The sequence below is a fragment of the Equus przewalskii genome, chromosome 1 (assembly GCF_037783145.1).
Source record: "Equus przewalskii isolate Varuska chromosome 1, EquPr2, whole genome shotgun sequence".
NCBI lineage: Eukaryota > Metazoa > Chordata > Mammalia > Perissodactyla > Equidae > Equus > Equus przewalskii.
The window spans coordinates 39,075,079-39,094,355 of record NC_091831.1 but is presented as its reverse complement, the minus strand read 5'-3'; the positions used below and the strand labels follow the sequence as shown (position 1 = coordinate 39,094,355).

Genomic DNA, 19,277 nt, shown 5'->3' with positions numbered 1-19,277 from the left:
CTTGGAGTTCACTCCAAGGTGGCTTCCTAGATGAGTATGGAGCAAAAAGGAAATTCAGGCTCAGTGATTTGACTCATGGATAACCCCAGAGCTAGTAAACTGAACACAGAATTAAACCTAGGTCTCCAGAAGCAAATTGTCTCCCACAAGTATATTTACTGCATGAAACTACTTTTTACAAAATATTTCTGGAATGGCTTTTCTCACTATGTGGTCCCAGAAACCCCTATAGCAGCATCTCCTACAGCCTTTATTTTAAAATGCAGTTTCCTAGGGCCAAGTCTAGATCTGGACAGAGTCCTGGGAGTGCTTTCATATTCCCTCAAACTATAGTTCAGAGTCACAATTTTTTTTTTTTTTTTTTTTGAGGAAGATTAGCCCTGAGCTAACATCTGCTGCCAATTCTCCTCTTTTTGCTGGGGAAGACTGGCCCTGAGCTCCCATCCGTGCCCATCTTCCTCTACTTTATTTGTGGGACGCTTACCACAGCATGGCCTGCTAAGCGGTGCCATGTCTGCACCCGGGATCCCAACCTGTGAACCGTGGGCTGCCAAAGCAGAACGTGCGAACTTAACCTCTGGGCCACCAGCCGGCCCCCAGAGTCATGATTTTAACCAACATACTTCGACTGAGTCTTCAGAGATCTCAACCTTAAGTTTCATTTCCTTCCTCTTGATTTTAGATCAGTTTCACTTTCCAGTTCCCCTTCCCTTTCATAACAGCTCAGAAACAGGGAGAAAGCATCAGCTGATGCATTCCTATTACCCCCACTTTCCATTTATATAGCTTTTGCAGCACTTACTTGAGCCAGACTGGAAAGATTTCCGAAGAGCAAATCAGCTTGGATCCCGGCTTTTCAGAAGAGCAGAGAAGCAGGTGGCAGTCATGAGGTCAGTGAAATACCAATGTATAAGCATCCTTGATCTTGAATGCAAACTGTAAGCTGAGTTTCTCTAGTGTAGGCATGTTTCTGAGTTGTCCTGTTGTTTATGGACTAAACATACCTTTATCAGTATGGGCACTTTTTATTTCTGTTGCTTTTCTAGTATACACACTCAAGCTCCCTAAGCTTCTAGAACTGTTCACTGGGTGGAGCTGGGAGGCAGAAGCTGGGATGTGAGGGAGGCTTGGCAGGAGTGGGTGGATCCAATCAGGCACAATGTTTGCTGATTCAAAGTTCAAATCGAAGGGATTTACTTTCTATGGGCTTTTCTGTTGTTGTTTTCTTTGAAAGGACTAAGAGGCTTTCTTCTTGTAATTTTAAAATAAAGCATTTCTGGGGCCAGCCCAGTAGCACAGTGGTTAAGTTTCCACGTTCCACTGCAGTGGCCTGGGGTTTGCTGGTTCAGATCCTGGGTGTGGACCTATACACTGCTTGTCAAGCCATGCTGTGGCAGGAGTCCCATGTATAAAGTAGAGGAAGATGGGCACGGATGTTAGCTCAGGGCCAGTCTTTCTCAGCAAAATAGAGGAGGATTGGCAGCAGATGTTAGCTCAGGGCTAATCGTCCTCAAAAAAAAAAAAGAAATTTTTCTTTTCAGCAGATATCATTAAAGAAAGAACTGGTAGCGCAAACCCAACTCACGTTGAGTGGAATTTTGCCCTGAAAGTCTGATCAATTCATGGCGGGAAGTGTAAGAAATGATTCCCACAGTTGGGCATTTTTCCATTTCTTATGTAAAAATAAAACTCAAAGCATGGAGTATCTCTTTATATTGCTCTGATGACAGCTGGCTAGCAGCAAAAAACTAATTTATCTTCAAAACATAATGACCTAATCTCTTTTCTAATACTGACCTCATTTCCAGTGATGGAAAGCAGATCAATGGATGCCTGGGGATGGTGGAGACTGGGATTGGGATAGACTAGGAATGCACACCCGGGAATCTCTGTGGGTGATACAAAGAGCCTATAAGGAAATAGTAGTGGTGGTTACATGGGTATATACATTTGTCAAAACTCCTCAAACTGTATACTTAAAATGGGTTCATTTTATTGTATACAAAGTATAATCTTAATAAACGATTTAAAAAAATATGAATATAGACCTGCTCAAGTTCTGCCATTGGATAGAGCCTCAGGAAAGACTGAGATCAGAGAAAAAAAAGGCTTTCCCATCAAACACCTATGGGGAGGGATTGAGGGCTTGATTGCCTGGGGATGGAGGATCCTAGTGACCACTCAATGACTGAGAGAAGGAAGACCCAAGGGTTCCCAAATGCTCTGCAGGCTCATATTTGGGGATGGTAAGAGGAATTCACTGCCAAGTGCCTCAGGTTACCCTTTTCTACACAATGGATTCCTGGCCATGAGTTATGTTAATTGTGCCTGCACGAATGGGGTTGACCAAATAACTTGACACTGCCCAGAGCCTTGGCAGCCAGTCTGCCCAAGTGGTTTTACAATGACCTGTGCTGGGCGACGGCTGGTGGCGCAGCAGTTAAGTGCACATGTTCCACTTGGGTGGCCCAGGGTTCGCCGGTTGGGATCCCGGGTGCGGACATGGCACCACTTGGCAAGCCATGCTGTGGTAGGCGTCCCACATATAAAGTAGAGGAAGATGGGCACGGATGTGAGCTCAGGGCCAGTCTTCCCCAGCAAAAAGAGGAGAATTGGCAGCAGATGTTAGCTCAGGGCTAATCTCCCTCAAGAAACAAACAAACAAAACAAACAAACAAAAAATACAATGATCTATGCTTGGGTGTGTCAAGAGCCACTGACCTCAGGAAGTCTAATGGGGCTTCTTTGAACCATGTTGGATTGAATCTCACATCAAGCTGCCCTGTGTCCCAGAGGCTGTAGGGACAGGGGGAGGTTGGGCTGCTTCTCCCAGCAGCATTGAAAATTGCCAAAGGGGAAAACCACCTGGGGAACGCCTGTCACCTGCCAGTTGGCTGATGAGTGTCCTCCTCTGCCCCATCCACTAAGAAATTCTGTTTCTTCCTTCACGTACTTAAAATTGTAACACTACTATAGCAGTGATCATGGTGGTAACAGTTTCTATGTGATCAGTAGTTAGTCATGCATTCTATTAAGTGCTTCACTTCCATTATCTCCTATCATCCTCCCAATAGCCCCAAGAAGGACGAACTGTTATTTTTGTGTGTATGTGAGGAAGATAGGCCCTGAGCTAACATCTGTTGCCAATCTTCCTCATTTTGCTTGAGGAAGATTGTCACTGAGCTAACATCTGTGCCAATATTCCTCTATTTTATATGGCATGCTGCCACAGCATTGCTTGACAAGTGGTGCTAGGTCTATGCCCAGGATCCGAACCTGCAAACCCCGGGCCACCAAAGTGGAGAATGCAAACTTAACCTCTATGCCACTGGGCCAGCCCCTAGGACTATTATTTTTTCATTAGGCTTATTTTCTACATGAGCCAAATAGGGCTCAGAGGGCAAACTACTTGCCCAGGAGGTCAGGTGGAGTGTCTGAGGTCCCAAAGTCTAGTGCTGAGCATTTTATGCCTCTGTGTTCAAAGGCCAAAAGGGTGAAATGTCTTAATGCTTTGGTGACTCCCTAGAGTGCCCAGAGCCATACCTTAGAAGGTAAATGTGGATCTCCCCAGGGCATAGTTTTCTTATAGTTTGGATGGAAGGAAAAAGGAAATGCATTCCAGGACAATTTAAAAGTGAGAAAATGAGGCAAAGTGATATCACTCAACAAATATCCCAGAGGTAGTCAAAGAGATAACCAAAATCGAGGTGTCCTGTGGTTATTTTCCTCTATTCTAGATTGTCTGACTCACTGTTTGATACATTACATTGTTACCACCCAAAGGGCATGATCTGCTCACTGGGAGACAAAAGCGAATTGTCAAGAGGCAAGACAGTGGCAGAAACAGGGCATTTTATTACAACTTGCTAGCAAAGGGGAAGATGGCCGACTGATTTCAAAAATTGCCATCTTAAGGGAGACACAGAATCTAGAAGCAGTTATATAGGCCAGTGGGAGGGGGTTAGGAGTGTTGACCTAGGATTCGCCACACCAGATCTTTCAGTTTTCACTGATGATGGCTATCAGTATAGACTCTCTGTTCAGGGGGTCATCACATTCCTAAGGAACTCAAAAGAACGAAGTTATCATCTTATCACAGCTAGGAGGTATGTGCACAAGCATCAGTCATAAAATCTACAGAGCAGGCAGATCTCCTGGAGGGTGCAAATCCAGCTGGGTTAGTTAGTCAGAAGTCATTCAAAGTACTATATGGTTTCTTTTCTACAATATGGCTTCCCCTATGTCAACCTTATGTTGAGCTGGTATCAACATTATCTCCCACAAGTAAACAGGAAACTGCTTTTCAAAATATCTCGAGGACCGTGCTTCTCAAAATGTGGTACAGGACTCCTGCAACACAATTTCCACAGTGCTTATAAAAATGCAGATTCCTGAGCCCAAGCCTACCCCCAGAGTACATCAGAATCTCTGGGAGTAGGGCCTATAATCTGTGAGGGATCTTTTTTTTTTTTTTGAGGAAGATTAGCCCTGAGCTAACTACTGCCAATCCTCCTCTTTTTGCTGAGGAAGACTGGCCCTGAGCTAACATCCATGCCCATCTTCCTTTACTTTATACGTGGGATGCCTACCACACCATGGGCTTTGCCAAGCATTGCCATGTCTGCACCCAGGATCTGAACCGGTGAACCTCTGGCCACTGAGAAGCAGAACATGCGAATTTAACCACTGTGCCAGCCCCTGTAAGGGATCTATAATGCCTTTTTTTTTTACAAACTCTTTTAGGGGAGGAAGAACATTTCCTCTACTCACTCTAGGTCCTTCTGGCTGGGCTATGAACTAAATTGACATGAGACAGAATAACAGGAGAAAATCAAACAAAGCTTTATAACACATGTACATGGGAGACACTCAGGAAAATGGAGCAACTCACCAAAATGGCAGAAGATCTCATCTTAAATACTATCTTCAGCAAAAGACAAAGGAGGAAGTTGGGGTAGGGGGAAGTCAGTTATGGGAGATTACCATAAAGCACAGTAAACAAGAATAAGGTTATTATGCAGATTTAAGTTGTTGCCCTTCACATTGATAAGAGTTTCTAGAAATAAGGTCATCCCCCTTTCTTCCTGGTACAGAGAGAGTGATACCCTTACAGATGGAAATTTCCCTTACAAATGTAAATGTCTCTTACAAAGGGTAAATTTTACTTTTGGGAGCTTCTCCCACGTCTGCAGTTTTTAAAAGTAACCTCCAAAATAATCCTTATGCCAGAGGCACATTTTGGGGTGGCCAAATGTGATCCCCTACACTCTCAAACACAGTTAAGAATCTGTGTATGGGGCTGGCCCCGTGGCTGAGTGGTTAAGTTCGCGCACTCTGCTGCAGGCGGCCAGTTGTTTCCTTGGTTCGAATCCTGGGCATGGACGTGGCACTGCTCATCAAACCACACTGAGGCGGCGTCCCACATGCCACAACTAGAAGGACCCACAACTAAGAATATACAACTGTGTAAAGGGGGCTTTGGGGAGAAAAAGGAAAAAAAATAAATCTTTGGGGAAAAAAAAAAGAAATCTGTGTAGAACAATATCCCCAGCAGAGAATAAACTCAGCTCTCACACATTCAGTTTCAGTTTCTCCTCAACAGAAATCCAGACAACATTGCATCGGTTTCGTTTTCCTTTTCTCCTTCATAAAAGCACACACGTAAGGGAGAGCGTCCTAGGTGGAAATCTCTTCAGCATTTGCTTGCAACGCACAAGCAGAAAATAAAATCAGCCTGGACCCCAGCTTTTCAGAATAGCAAGGGAACAGCTGTCATGAGGTAAATATTCCCTGCTTCTCTGATAGGAAGTTGTGAATTTCTCACAAATCTTGTTCTTGCATCCAACTTCCTGAAGTATGCTGATTCAGTGTTTGCTTATAAATATGCATTTATCTAATTAAATCATAAATCTATCTTACAAATTCATGCATTTTTATTTTTGTGGCTCCTTCTGATTTACAGAGTCAGGCAGCGTAAGGACGTCGAGGGAAGCGTTTCCAGCAGAGCTGGAAGCTGGCAGCTGGGAAGGGAAGGGGGCTTGTTGAGAGAGCCTAGAGGGAGAGCATGCTCAGATCCTTTCAGACAAAACCTGGTCAATGAGGACTAGGGCCTGGAGGATAGTTACTGGAGGTCCTGGTCTCTCTTTTGTTTCTTATATTTGAAAGGACTAAATCAGAGGCTTGTGAGTTTTGTTGTGATTATTTTAAGAGCACACTTACTTCTCCGCAAACATGCTAATGACTAATTCAGCGCTGCAAAACTCCAGTTCATAATAAGGCCGCTTTTACCTTGAAATTTGCTCTTTCGGAATTGAGGAGTATGTCTCCCTACCCTTCTTCTTACCGACCTGCTAGACCGTCCCTGTGAACTATGAATAGGGAGAAAGTGTCTGCAGAGTCTCAAACTGTGTTGCAGACACCCTGTATCACAACCAACCTGAGTGTTCTATTAGAATACAAATTACTGGGCCCTGCCTTTTGAAATCCTGATGGAGTGGATCAGAAATAAGGCCTAGAAAAAGAATGCATATTTAAAGAGGATCACAGTTACTTTATATACACACTAAATGCTCCCTGCATTGTATGTGTATAAATGTGAGCAGAGGAAGCCCAAAGTGGGTGGGGAGTGGAAGGGGTGGGGAGGATGTTGACATAAAAGCAAGGCTTGCCTGCTTAAGGGATATTTTGGGGATGAGAAACTGGTGATTGGAAATCATTTCCAAAAGGGAAGTCTTCCTGGAACCTTGCTACAAACAGCGTGGTCCAGTCCAACACCCCTTGGAAAGTTGCTACAAAGGCAGCATCCCAGACCTACTGAATGCAGATCTGATTTTTAACAGGACCCTCAGGTGATTTGGTCCATATGCACATTACAGTGTAAGAAGCACTGCTCTGGAGAGTTCCTTGGCTTACTATTTGAAGTGATGGGCTCCTTGGGTTGTGCCTGTTCTGACCAACTAACTGGGCATGAGGTCTGCCTGTTCCTTCATATAGTCAGCGGCAGCATAACCAAAGCCTCTGTGGTGCAAGCTGCCTCAGAGGAGATTTTCCTGGAAACTCCTACTCTTACCATTTAAACAGTGCCTCTTTCTGAAAATTTCAAGATTCTGCTCTAGTAATGGCTTTGACCAGGCCCTGGAAGGGGATGTGGCATCCACACTGGAGTCTGTGGGCAGTGCCAACAGGCTGTCAACATCCTGGTAGGCAAACAGGAGAAGGAGGAAAGACTATAAAAGACTATAAATGAGCTTTCCTCAGGACTAGCAATGCTGTTTTATAGCTTTGGTCAGCAAAACCTCATGGCTGCAGCTTAAGGCCATGAGAAATCTCTTCCTGGGCCACAGGGACTCCTACCTCCCTGATGTTTTCTACTAGATACAGAATCTTCAGGTAGGAAAGACATTCAATTTCTCATGTTTCACCTGAACTTAGACATTCTCTTTATCAAGTTACTGCAGCCATCATCCTACTTGCTTGCTTGTCCTTCCTTTAAATATCTGAATTTAATTACTGTTCAGTAATTTATTAAATTTTATAAATATACATATAAAGCGTATTTAGAATGACTTTCAGAAACACACACGAGATAAATTAGTAAGTGAGGAAACCTTGGCAAATGGAATATTGGTTTTTAAAAGGCAATAATTTATTTTTTATTAAATCAGAATTATTTTCAAATGTTTTATTTTGATCTACTCAGTTAAATAGGTTAACATTATGAATAGGTCGATTACATGATATATGTAAATATGTCAATTAATGCATAATAAATATGTAATGAAAATCCAAAGGAACAAAAAAACCCAGAGTATTTCATGTACCTAAAGTACATAGAAGAAATAGGGACAAGAATTGCTAAGATAATTTTTTTTAAATTTCAGCTTACTGTATAACTGACATATAACATTGTAAGATATTTAAAGTGTAAATTGTAGTGATTTGATATACATATACATTGTGAAAGGATTCTACCCCCCGTCTAGTTAATTAACACATCCATCACTTCATATATTTATCTTTTTTTTTTGGTGAGAACATTTAAGTTCTACACTCTTAGCAAATTTCAGTTCTACAATACTGTGTTTTCAACTTTAGTCACCATGTTAGACATTAGATCCTTAGACCTTATTCATCTTACAGCTGAATACCCTTTTACCAACCTTTCCCTATTTCCTCCACCCTCCCCCACCCCCACCACCCCTGCCAACCACTATTCTACTCTGTTTCTATGAGTTTGACTTTTTTTTCAGATTCCACATATTGGTGATGTTATGCGGTATTTGTTTTTATCTGGCTCATTTCACTCATCATAATGTCCTCAAGTTCCATTCATGTTGTCACAAATGGCAGGATTTCCTTCTTTTTTATGGCTGAATAATACTGGTCACAAAAGATGCTTGATGTGATCTCAGTTTTCTTAAGTTTTATTAAGACTTGTTTTGGGGCCTAACATATGATTTATCCTGGGGACTGTTCCATGTGTGCTTGAGAAAAACGCACATTCGTCTGCTGTTGGATGCAATATTCTGTAAATGTCTAAGTCCGTCTGATTGAACATATTGCTTAAATCCAATGTTTCCTTATTGATTTTCTGTCTGGATGATCCATCCATTGTTGAAAAAGGGTAGTGTGAAGTCCTCTACTATTGTTGTATTGGTGGCTATTTCTTTCCTCACGTCTATTAACATTTGCTTTATGTATTTAGGTGCTCATATGTTGGGTGTATAAATATTTACAAATATTATATCCTCTTGTTGGATTGACCCCTTTATCATTAAACAATGACATTCTTTGCCTCTTATTACAATATTTGGCTTAAAGTCTATTTTGTCCAATATAACTATAGCTAACCCTGCTTTCTTTTGTTTTGCATAGAATATCTTTTTCCATCCTCTCACTGTCAGTCTGTGTGTGTCCTTAAAGCTGAAGGCAACTATGGGGAAGGAAGAAATTTTCCTCTACCCTCCTAGTTTCTTCTGGCTGGTCTAAGAATTAAATTGATGGGAGACAGATTTACAGGAGAAAATCAAATTTAATTGTGTACATATGGGAACCCCACACACATGAGAGAGTCAGAGACCCCACAAACATGAGAAGTTCAGAGACTAAAAGGTAAAATGAAGTATATATGCCATCTTGCACTAAGGAATGCAATAGAAGCCTGAGGCTTCAGAGGGAAGGAGGGAAATTCCCAGGATGATAAGAGTAGATGTTCAGGATTACAGATTTGCCCCACCATACAGCTAGGTCATAAAAATTTATTTCTGGTGATAACTCTTATTATGGGCAAGGCTCCCAAATTAAATTCTTTAAGGGAGAGATAAAAGTTTCTCTTGAGCCTGCAAGGTTTCAATTGCCTTAAGCTCGAAATATTCCACATGCCAAGGTGGCACATGTTGTGGAGGCCTGTTCTGAACCCCTTCACAGCATATAGTTGGCTCTTATTTTTTATCCATTCAGCCACTCCATGTCTTTTGATTGGAGAATTCAGTCCATTTATATTTAAAGTAATTATTAATAGTTATGGACTTACTATTACCACTTTGTTATTTATTTTCTGGCTGTTTTGTAATTCCTTTGTTCTTCTTCTTCTCTTGCTCTTTTCTTTGTGATTTGATGATTTTCTGTAGTAGTACACTTAGATTCCTTTGTCTGTTCTTTTGCTTATCCATTATGGGTTTTTGCTTTGTGGGTACCATGAGGTTTATATAAAACATCTCATATTTATAACAGTCTATTTTAAGCTGATAACTTAAGTTTGAACACATACTAAAACTCTTCCTTTTTACTTTCCCCTTTCCCCACATTTCATATTTTTGATGTCACAATTTATATCTTTTTATCTTGGATATACATTAACAATTGTAGTTATAGTTATTTTTAAAACTTTTGTCTTTTAACCATTATACTAGATTTATAAGCAATTCATCCACCAAGGCAATAGTTTTTTAAGGCAAACCTCCTGGACTCTAGCTCTGGGTTTAATGTTTCTTCTTATTCAGATCTTAGCACTCCTGGTCCAATATACTTTGTTCCAAATTTTACTTCAAGGAGAGATCAGGTATCAAATACCTAATCAAATTGGAGACCTAGGGAGGAAGGCTTAGGAAAAATCAACAGACCTGAATTCCAAGTTTCAATAGGTTTCATTATAATCATGAAGCCACATAAATAGTTGGCTACCTTCCTGAATAAACTATTCAATGTAACCATAAATTTTTTAGCATGGTCAGCTCTAACATTGGTGAAGTAGTTCTGTGGATGGAATGTCCCCAAGAGTTCCATGCTCAGGCTCTCTCATGGGTTCAGAAATATTGAGTGAGCCTTTCTGTTTGCTCTACTCTTTCTTGAGCAATTGACATCTCCTAAAGCTTATATATGACAGGGTTGGAATATGTTTAATTTTGGAGAGAGAATCTTCATCAATACATGCTTAAAAGTTTAGTTTGGTAAGACCCCTCTGGTTTACTGATGTGGGGGAGGAAAAATTTTCATTATCCCATTCTAGGTTCTCTGGCTGGCCTAATAATTAAATTGACATAAGACAGCTTAAAAGGAGAAAAATAACCAAAAGTTTAATAACATGTATACATGGGAGAGATCCAGAAAAACTGAGCAACACCCAGAAATGGTGGAAACCATCACCTTAAATGCTGTCTGTCTTCAGCTAAGGACAAAAGAAGATGCTGGGGATGGGGAGTCAATTATGAGTGGATACCAGGAAAGGCATAGCAAACAATGGTAAGGTTGTTATGCAAATTTAAGTCATTGCCTTCTCCACTGGTAAGAGTTTCTAAAGATTTAGTCATGCCCTTTTTCCTGGTTTAGAAACACCCTGAAATGGAGTAAATGACATTTACATAAAACGTAAATGTCTGTTACAAAAGGGTAACTTACTCAGTTTTCAGAACTTTTTCTGTGTCTGTAGCTTCTTTAAAATAATCCTTATGCCAAAGAGGCATATTTTGGGGAGGCAAATTCTGCTCACCTACATGGCTATGTCAAAGCCTACATTACTAACACAGGGGAAAAAAGAAATAGTGTTATCAAACTGGCAAGATGGGTTCTGGTTTTTGTTGAAGCAAAAACATCCAGTCACCTGTCTTTCTGTAGGCTCACTGAGAAGTTGGATGAATACCTCTATCTATCCTTAGAATGTTCAGCTATTATTTCCAGGCACTTACATACACCTGCTAATCTGCAGACACATTTTATTTCTCTGAAGCCCACACTTTTCCTTCCTCTCTGTAAACTTTCTAATTCGGCAATGAGTAAAGTTAACTGATGTTGAAACATTAAAATGCCTTTATTATGTTTTAGTTGTATTAACAGTTATAAAGAGATTTGTTCAGTGACCATCTTTATAATTTTCTCAATATTTATTTTCTAGTAATTGCTAACTTGAGTTATGACCTGTAGTCCTCCTTAGAGGGCAACTAGAATCCTCAGATGAAGCCAAATTGGAAAACTCTAGAATGGAGAGGGAAGATATTGGCATTGTGGTGCTATAGCCAGGGACCAAGAGCATGAAAAAGACTGCCAAGAAAAGAGGCACACATATAAAGAGGATATGTACATAGACAGCATCTTTCCCCTCTTCTCTTGCCTTGGATTGATTCCCTTGCCTCTGCATCTCTCACTATAAAGCATTTGACATGTAATCATATTGGGTCAGAAATGGTTCGATGAGCATTGCTGGAGAGAGAGACAGCAAGTAGATCAGAGCACTTGCAGCAGTGGTGTGGGGGCCGGTGCTGATCCACGGTAAACTGCAAATAAACTCAGTGGCTCCTCATAAAGCAAAATATATTTTGGCATTTTAAAGAACTTCCCATTATTCTGAGATTATATCCTTCTTACTTCTTCAGTGATAATAAAAATGCTCCCTTTTTTTAAAAAAAAAATAAAATATTGGTAAGGACGATTGATGTCTTTGGGGATGAATTTTCTCCCCATATCACTGTATTGCCAAATAAGTTGGCAGTCCTATTTGGTTCATAACTTTTTTCTGAAATTGTGCTAGTCTATGAAATCCAAAAATATGAACAACACTGGGTTTAGTGATTTCTGGAGGTACTTTCCAATCTTATGGTGCCAAGAATCTACTGGTAAGAAAGGAGGAGCACAAATTCAGTAAAACATACCTCAGGCCCTAGGCAAACAAAGATGTGAGAACACACACTGAGAACTTGTATAACTTATTTAACTTTATCTAGTCAAGCGATCTCTCTTGGTGTCTTCCAACTACAAAAGACAAATTTGTCAATTTTGTTTAGTTTCTTTCTCGAAACAAATTCATTCTTTCTGGCGATCTGGCCTATGTCAGGGAGACTACTTCAGTCAGACTGAAACCAAGCCTGCAGGGTCTATGTGTGACTGTAGGGAGGTGGTGGGAGAGATGAAGAGATATCACATAGCATGGTGGCAACTATCCCTGGGCTTTCATTTCTTTACATGGTTCCTTCTAACCAGCTGTGAGCCCTGGGGGCAAAGAGGGCCAGGATAGCCTTTATTTTTTTTTTTTTAAGGTTATGAAAGTTAACATCCTTGTGAAATTACAGTTGTACATCATTATTAGTCATGTTGTAGGTACACCACTTGACCCCTAGTGCCCTCCCCCAACTCACCTTTCCCCTGGCAACCACCGATCAGTTCTCTTTGTCCATATGTTGACTACCACCTATGAGTGGAGTCATACAGAGTTCGTCTTTCTCTGTCTGGCTTATTTCACTCAACATAATACCCTCAAGGTCTATCCATGTTGTTGTGAATGGGACGACTTTGTCCTTTTTTATGGCTGAGTGGTATTCCATTGTATATATATACCACATCTTCTTTATCCAATCATCAGTTGCTGGGCACTTAGCTTGGTTCCATGACTTGGCTATTGTGAATAATGCTGCGATGAACATAGGGATGCATGGAACTTTTGGAATTGCTAATTTCAGGTTCTTAGGATAGATACCCAGTAGTGGGATGGCTGGGTCATAAGGTATTTCTATTCTTAACTTTTTGAGGTATCTCCATACGGTTTTCCACAGTGGCTGCACCAGTTTGCATTCCCAGTGTATGAGGGTTCCCTTTTCTCCACAGCCTCTCCAACATTTGTCAGCCTTGGTTTTGGATATTTTTGCCATTCTAACAGGTGTAAGGTGATATCTTAGTGTAGTTTTGATTTGCATTTCCCTGATTATTAGTGATGATGAGCATCTTTTCATGTGTCTATTGGCCATCCGTATATCTTCTTTGGAGAAATGTCTGTTCATGTCCCTTGCCCATTTTGTAATGGGGTTGTTTGATTTTTTATTGTTGAGTTGTGTGAGTTCTTTGTATATTATGGAGATTAACCCTTTGTCAGATAAATAACTTGTGAATATTTTTTCCCAATTAGTGGGCTGTTTTTTTGTATCAATCCTGTTTTCCCTTGCCTTGAAGAAGCTCTTTAGTCCGATGAAGTCCCATTTGTTTATTCTTTCTATTATTTCCCTCATGTGAGGGGTTATGGTGTCTGAAAAGATTCTTTTGAAGCTGATATCAAAGAGTGTACTGCTGATATTCTCTTCTAGAAGACTTATTGTTTCAGGCCTAATCTTTAGGTCTTTGATCCATTTTGAGTTCATTTTAGTAAATGGTGAAAAAGAGTGGTTGGTTTTCATTCTTTTACATGTGGCTGTCCAGCTTTCCCAGCACCATTTGTTGAAGAGACTTTCTTTCCTCCATTGTAGGCCCTCAGCTCCTTTATCAAAGATTAGCTGTCCATAGATGTGTGGTTTTATTTCTGGGCTTTCAATTCTGTTCCATTGATCCGTGCATCTGTTTTTGTACCAGTACCATGCTGTTTTGATTACTGTAGCTTTGTAGTATGTTTTGAAGTCAGGGATTGCGATGCCTCCAGCTTTGTCAAAGTAACACAAAGAGGTAGCACTGTGCAGGGTTGTTGGATGACTAAACAAACCTTACCCAGCATGTGGAGGACTGAGCCCTGACTTAGTAACTGAGCAGGACAAGAGCTCCCCGTTCCTCTCACTGCAGTGTTCTCCTCTCATCTGCTTTACCTCACTTCCTGCATATCTGCTCACACAGTGATGTGCTTTGCAGGTTCTTACACAGACCATAGCTGTAGAAAGGTGAATGTAGGAAGCACCCCTTCTTTTGTCTAGGACAACTTAGGGGTGTGTATTAGTCAAGGTTCTCAGAGAATTAGAACCAATAGGATATATATATATATATATATATATATACATACACATATACATATGCTGCTGGTTGATGTCAGGACCAACCCACGAAAGTTGGGAAGAGGCAGCAGGCATTTGCTAAATACAATTGTTCCAGGCTCTTCCGTGTTTCTCCTGGCCAAGAACTGAACTATTCTGAGCTCTACAAAGGAGGAAATTCAGTCAGCCAACTGCAGAACTCAGACATCACTAGGGCTTGCTTTTCTTCAGCTTTTACTTGAAGGTTAATGGAGGATGGACTCCTGGGTGGAGAACTCTTGGCTGTCCTACCATTGGCTCTGTCTTGCACCATGGTCATTAATTTTCTTCACATCAAAAGTAGGCAGGTATAAGCAGTGGGCTCACAACAAAATTTGACCTTGACTGGTTTTTCTATTTTGTACATTTTTCAGCAGTGAAACAAGACTAGATCTTCAGTGTTATCCCTATTTCTTGCAAGGGAAGAGCCTTTATATAATTGGACACACTTTAGTTTTCCTCATCAAGAATTTTAACCCTCTTTTGTATTATTTCTACAATAATTTGTAAGGATATTTATTTTTATCCATTTTTCTTTTTTTATTTTTCAAGCCAAACTTTTTTATACTGCCCTTATTTGTTAAAACGATTCTCACCTAATATATATACTTTATATATATAAATATACTTATATATATAATATATATTAGTATATATTTAAAGAAAACATTTATATATATTTTCTATATATAGAAATATAAAGCTAAAATGTATACTTTATATATATTTAAAGAAAAATATATATATATATATATATATATATATATATTTAGAATGGGAGAGAGAGAAATTTATTATGAGGATTTGGCTCACATGATTATGGAAGCTGAGACATCCCATGATCCGTTGTCTGCAAGCTGCAGACCCAGGGAGGCCAATGGTGTAGTTCCATTCTGAGTTCAAAGGCCTGAGAACTGAGGGCTAATGGTGTAAGCTCTAATCTGAGTGTGAAGGCCTGAGAACAAGCCTATGGTGTAAGTCCCGGTCTGAAGGGAGGAGAAGATCAATGTCCCAGCTCAGCAGCCAGGCAGAGAGAGCAAATTCACACTTCCTTTGCCTCTTAGTTCTACTCAGGGGCTCAAAAGGTTGGATGATGCTCAGTCTACTAATTCAAATGCTAATCTCTTCTAGGAACACCCTCTCAGATATACTCAGAACTAATGTTTAACTAGATATGTGGGCATATCATAGCCACACAAGATTAACCTATAATTGCATCACAAGATGCAATGCTTGGCAGGTACACATCACAATGACCATGTTTATTTTCTTCACAGTGACGTCAACAGGAATTCTCTGGAGAAAATCCTTCCACAGCTAAAATGCCATTTCACGTGGAACCTATTTAAGAAAGAAGGCATCTCACATGACCTAGAAGATAGAGTGTGTAACCAGATTGAATTTTTAAACTCTGAGTTCAAAGCTACAATGTACAACTTGTTGGCCTACATAAAATATCACAAATGCCAAAATGAGGCAGCCCTGGAATGCTTACGGCAAGCTGAGGAGTTAATCCAGCGAGAGCACGCTGACCAAGCAGAAATCAGAAGTCTGGTCACCTGGGGAAACTATGCCTGGGTCTACTATCACATGGGCAGACTCTTGGAAGCTCAGATTTACGTAGACAAGGTGAAACAAGTGTGTGAGAAGTTTTCAAATCCTTATAGTATTGAGTGTCCTGAGCTTGACTGTGAAGAAGGGTGGACACTGCTAAAGTGTGGAGGAAAGCAAAATGAAAGGGCGAAGGTGTGTTTTGAGAAGGCTCTGGAAGAGAAACCCAACAATCCAGAATTCACCTCTGGACTGGCCATCGCGACATACTGTCTAGATGAAAAACCACAGAAGCAATGCTCTGTCAATGTTCTGAAGGAGGCCATTGAGCTGAGTCCTGACAATCAGTATGTCAAAGTTCTCCTTGCCCTGAAACTGCAGAAGGGGAATAAAGAAGCTGAAGGGGAGCTGTTGGTTGAAGAGGCCCTAGAGAAAGCTCCTTGCCAAACAGATGTCCTTCGCCAGGCAGCCAAATTTTACCAAAAAAAAGGTGATCTAGACAAAGCTATTGAACTGTTTCTAAAGGCATTAGAATTCATGCCAAACAACGGCTACCTCTATTACCAGATTGCATGCTGCTATATGGGAAAAGTCAAACAAATTCAGAAAACAGGAGAATCTGAAGCTAGTGGGAATAGCGAGAAGATTAAAGAACTAAGAGATTATGCCATGGACTATTTGATTAAAGCTAAGGAGAAGGGACTAAATTCTCTGTATGCATACTCTGATCTCACTGAGCTGGAAACAGAAGAATGTTATCTGATACCATTCACTAAGGAGCTCCCTGACACTGGGAGGCAACAACTCCATCAGCACTATTGCAACTTTCAGGAGTATCATGGGAAGACTGAAGACACTGCTGATCAACATTATTTAGAAGGTTTGCCCATAAGCACAAAATCAGCTGAGAAGGAAAAGATGAAAAACCAACTACAGAATGTAGCTGAAAATCAACTTCCACAAAATGCACCAAATTCTTGGTATCTACAAGGATTAATTCACAAGTGGAATGGAGATCTGCTACAAGCAGCTGAATGTTATGAGAAGGAACTGGGCCGCCTACTAAAGAATAGCCCTTCAGGCATAAGCAGCTTTTTCCTGCCAGCATCTGAGCTTGAAGAAAGCAGTGAAGAAATGAACCAGGGCACAGACAGGTCCATTCTCGGAGAGCTCCCTAATCCCTGAGCTGAAACAGAGAGGGAAAGGAACAGAGAGTCAGGGAGCCTGAAATGGTGGCCATGATGAGGAGAGGGGTGGGAAGGCAGGAGTTCCCCAATCTGAGTTTTCTGGGCAAGATGGCCTTGTTTATTGCTTTAAGATACATTTTAGAGAGCTGTTTTCTCATGTTTGTCCACCCTATCCATACCAACCACACATAGTTCTCTAGTCTGCAGATCTTATAATTACTTACTAGCAGAAACAGTGCTTCAGGCCCGCATGATGCTCATTAGTTCTCCGTTTGCACTCAGTTCACCAGATATCCCCTACCTCTGTCCTTGATGCCAGGAGTCATAATTGGTGACTGCCTACCAACAGAATGTCATCCTCCATCCCATTACTACCTAGCCTTCTTGGCCTCCTGGAAGACTAGCTTTTGACTAACCCTGGAAAATTCCTTATGACTTGCTCTTGGCTTCAGCCATGTATTTATATGTATTCTTGATAGTGATAATACAATAAATATGTATTCTTGATGATAATGCTACAATAAATTTAAAAATTTCAACTCAGGATAGAAGTAATTGTGTGGTTTGCACGTGTGACTAAGAGTAATATTAATTCCGAAAGTTTGTCTTGCTAGGGATGATGGGTAATTTCTACAGCCATACCATGCTATTCTCAACATGTCCATTTTAGCTCCTCCTTAGAGCTAACACTCTCACTGTAGCCAGCTCATCCTTGGGTTTGGGGAACTGACTTTCACTCCAGCCCAGCGGCCTCAGCTGAGACCATTGCCCAGTTAGCAGTTGGCCCTGTTGAGCAGGGCTGCTGTGCTTTTCCATTTCCATGTGGGTTGCCTTCCTCCCCTTTGAAGACCCAAATCACTACCCCAAATGTCCTCCTTGTCTGTAGCTGAAGATACTGAAACAGGCAGCCTCAGCCAGTTGGCTGAGTTACTCAGTTTCTCCCGAGTTTCTCACATGTATACATGCTATTAAACCTTGTTTGATTTTCTCCTGCTAACCTGTCTTTTTAATTATTTGACCAGCCATAAGAAACTTAAGGAAAGGTGGTGGGGGGAGGCAGGATTCTCCCACTTCCCTGACAGACATTTTCCTTTTAAATTCCTTTTCCCCTAGACTGGGAATTAATATAACATTTCAAATAAATTCTAGAATCATTTTGTAGCTGGTTTAACATTGAGAAACTTGTTTCTAGATTTGTGAGTGGTAGAAAGACTATGGCCCTAAATGAGTTTGCCTCTCTGAATTTAGAATTTAGAATTCATACCAAGAACCCCCACACAGCAGCCCTCTAGCATTCACAGACATAATACATGCACCTTGGACCATTCCCAAGTGAACTCAAGGATCTGGACCTACTATGGATTTGGGATTTTGCTGAGGCATGACTTCGAATAACATAGTAAGAGGCTGATAGAAGGGAGCTATAGCTAATGAATAAACCTAGCTGGTAGGCCCAGTATTTCCATATCAAGGAATGTCTCTGCATGTCATTATTTACACAACAACTCTAAAGAAAGGCTGTATGTAATGGGACATATCACTCAAAAATACCACAGACCAACACTCTTAAGACAGTAGAGGATGGGTGGAGGGCCAAAAAAGAAAAAAAAAAGAAAACCATCCAGACACATGAGTGTGTGTGAAAACCACTAGACTACCTCAAGGACAATGGTTACTAGATGCTAAAATTTTCTCAGTGAAAAAGACTGGAAACTAATTGAAAAAAAGCATAATTTTAGAAGATAATAGATTCCAGATTTGAGTATATGGAGCTCAAAGCACTTTTACTCATATTCTCTCTCTCTTTCAGCAAGCCTTTCCTTTGGATTAGAAAGACCTTACAGAAATTAACATTGTCCCCTCTACACATAGGGAAATATAGGCATAATGTATCCATTATATTATGTTATAACAAACCATCCCAGAATTTGGTGGCTTAAAAAATTAACCATTTTATTTGCTTACAATTCTTGGGTTATACAGCGCTGGACTCGGCTGGAGGGTCCTTCTGCCAGTTTTGCCTGGGTTCACTTATGTGACTGCAATCAGCCAGTGACTCAACTTGGACTGGATGATCTCAAATGGACTCACTCACACATCTCATGGTTGATGCCAGCTGTTAGCTTGGTCTTTCTCTCCATGTGGCTTTTCATCCCCAAGGATGCAAGCCTGGCCTTCTTCACATGGTGGTGTTTCAGGTCAGCAAGAGAAGAAAAGCTATAAATCCTCTTGTAACTTTGGCTCAGAGCTCCCACAACGTCATTTCAGCCACATTCTGTTGTTG

At 40.8% G+C, this 19,277-nt stretch overlaps 2 protein-coding genes across 25 annotated transcripts in view; one reads left to right on the top strand and one right to left on the bottom strand.

Annotated features, from left to right (window-relative positions):
- LIPA (lipase A, lysosomal acid type) overlaps positions 1-19,277 on the bottom strand; it is a 277,547-nt gene that overhangs the window by 100,909 nt on the left and 157,361 nt on the right. For 4 of the 23 annotated variants that reach the window (XM_070561826.1, XM_070561894.1, XM_070561822.1 and 1 more), the window contains exon 1: positions 803-1,104. The exons of 15 other annotated variants lie outside the window; for them this stretch is intronic. The gene's annotated coding sequence lies outside the window, so the exon portion shown is untranslated. Of the gene's footprint in view, positions 1-802; positions 1,111-19,277 lie in introns of those variants that run through there. 4 more of the 23 variants (XM_070561835.1, XM_070561867.1, XM_070561923.1 and 1 more) reach the window with 3 other exon arrangements.
- IFIT3 (interferon induced protein with tetratricopeptide repeats 3) lies at positions 627-17,536 on the top strand. 2 transcript variants are annotated; one of them, XM_070561704.1, is made up of 2 exons: positions 627-890; positions 15,533-17,536. In XM_070561704.1, exons 1-2 carry the CDS (start codon positions 886-888, stop codon positions 16,989-16,991), a joined length of 1,464 nt encoding a protein of 487 aa, XP_070417805.1. In that variant the 5' UTR covers positions 627-885; the 3' UTR covers positions 16,992-17,536. The 2 variants fall into 2 exon arrangements, with proteins under 2 accessions (XP_070417805.1, XP_008508887.2); XM_008510665.2 differs by lacking the exon at positions 627-890 and adding an exon at positions 5,041-5,779.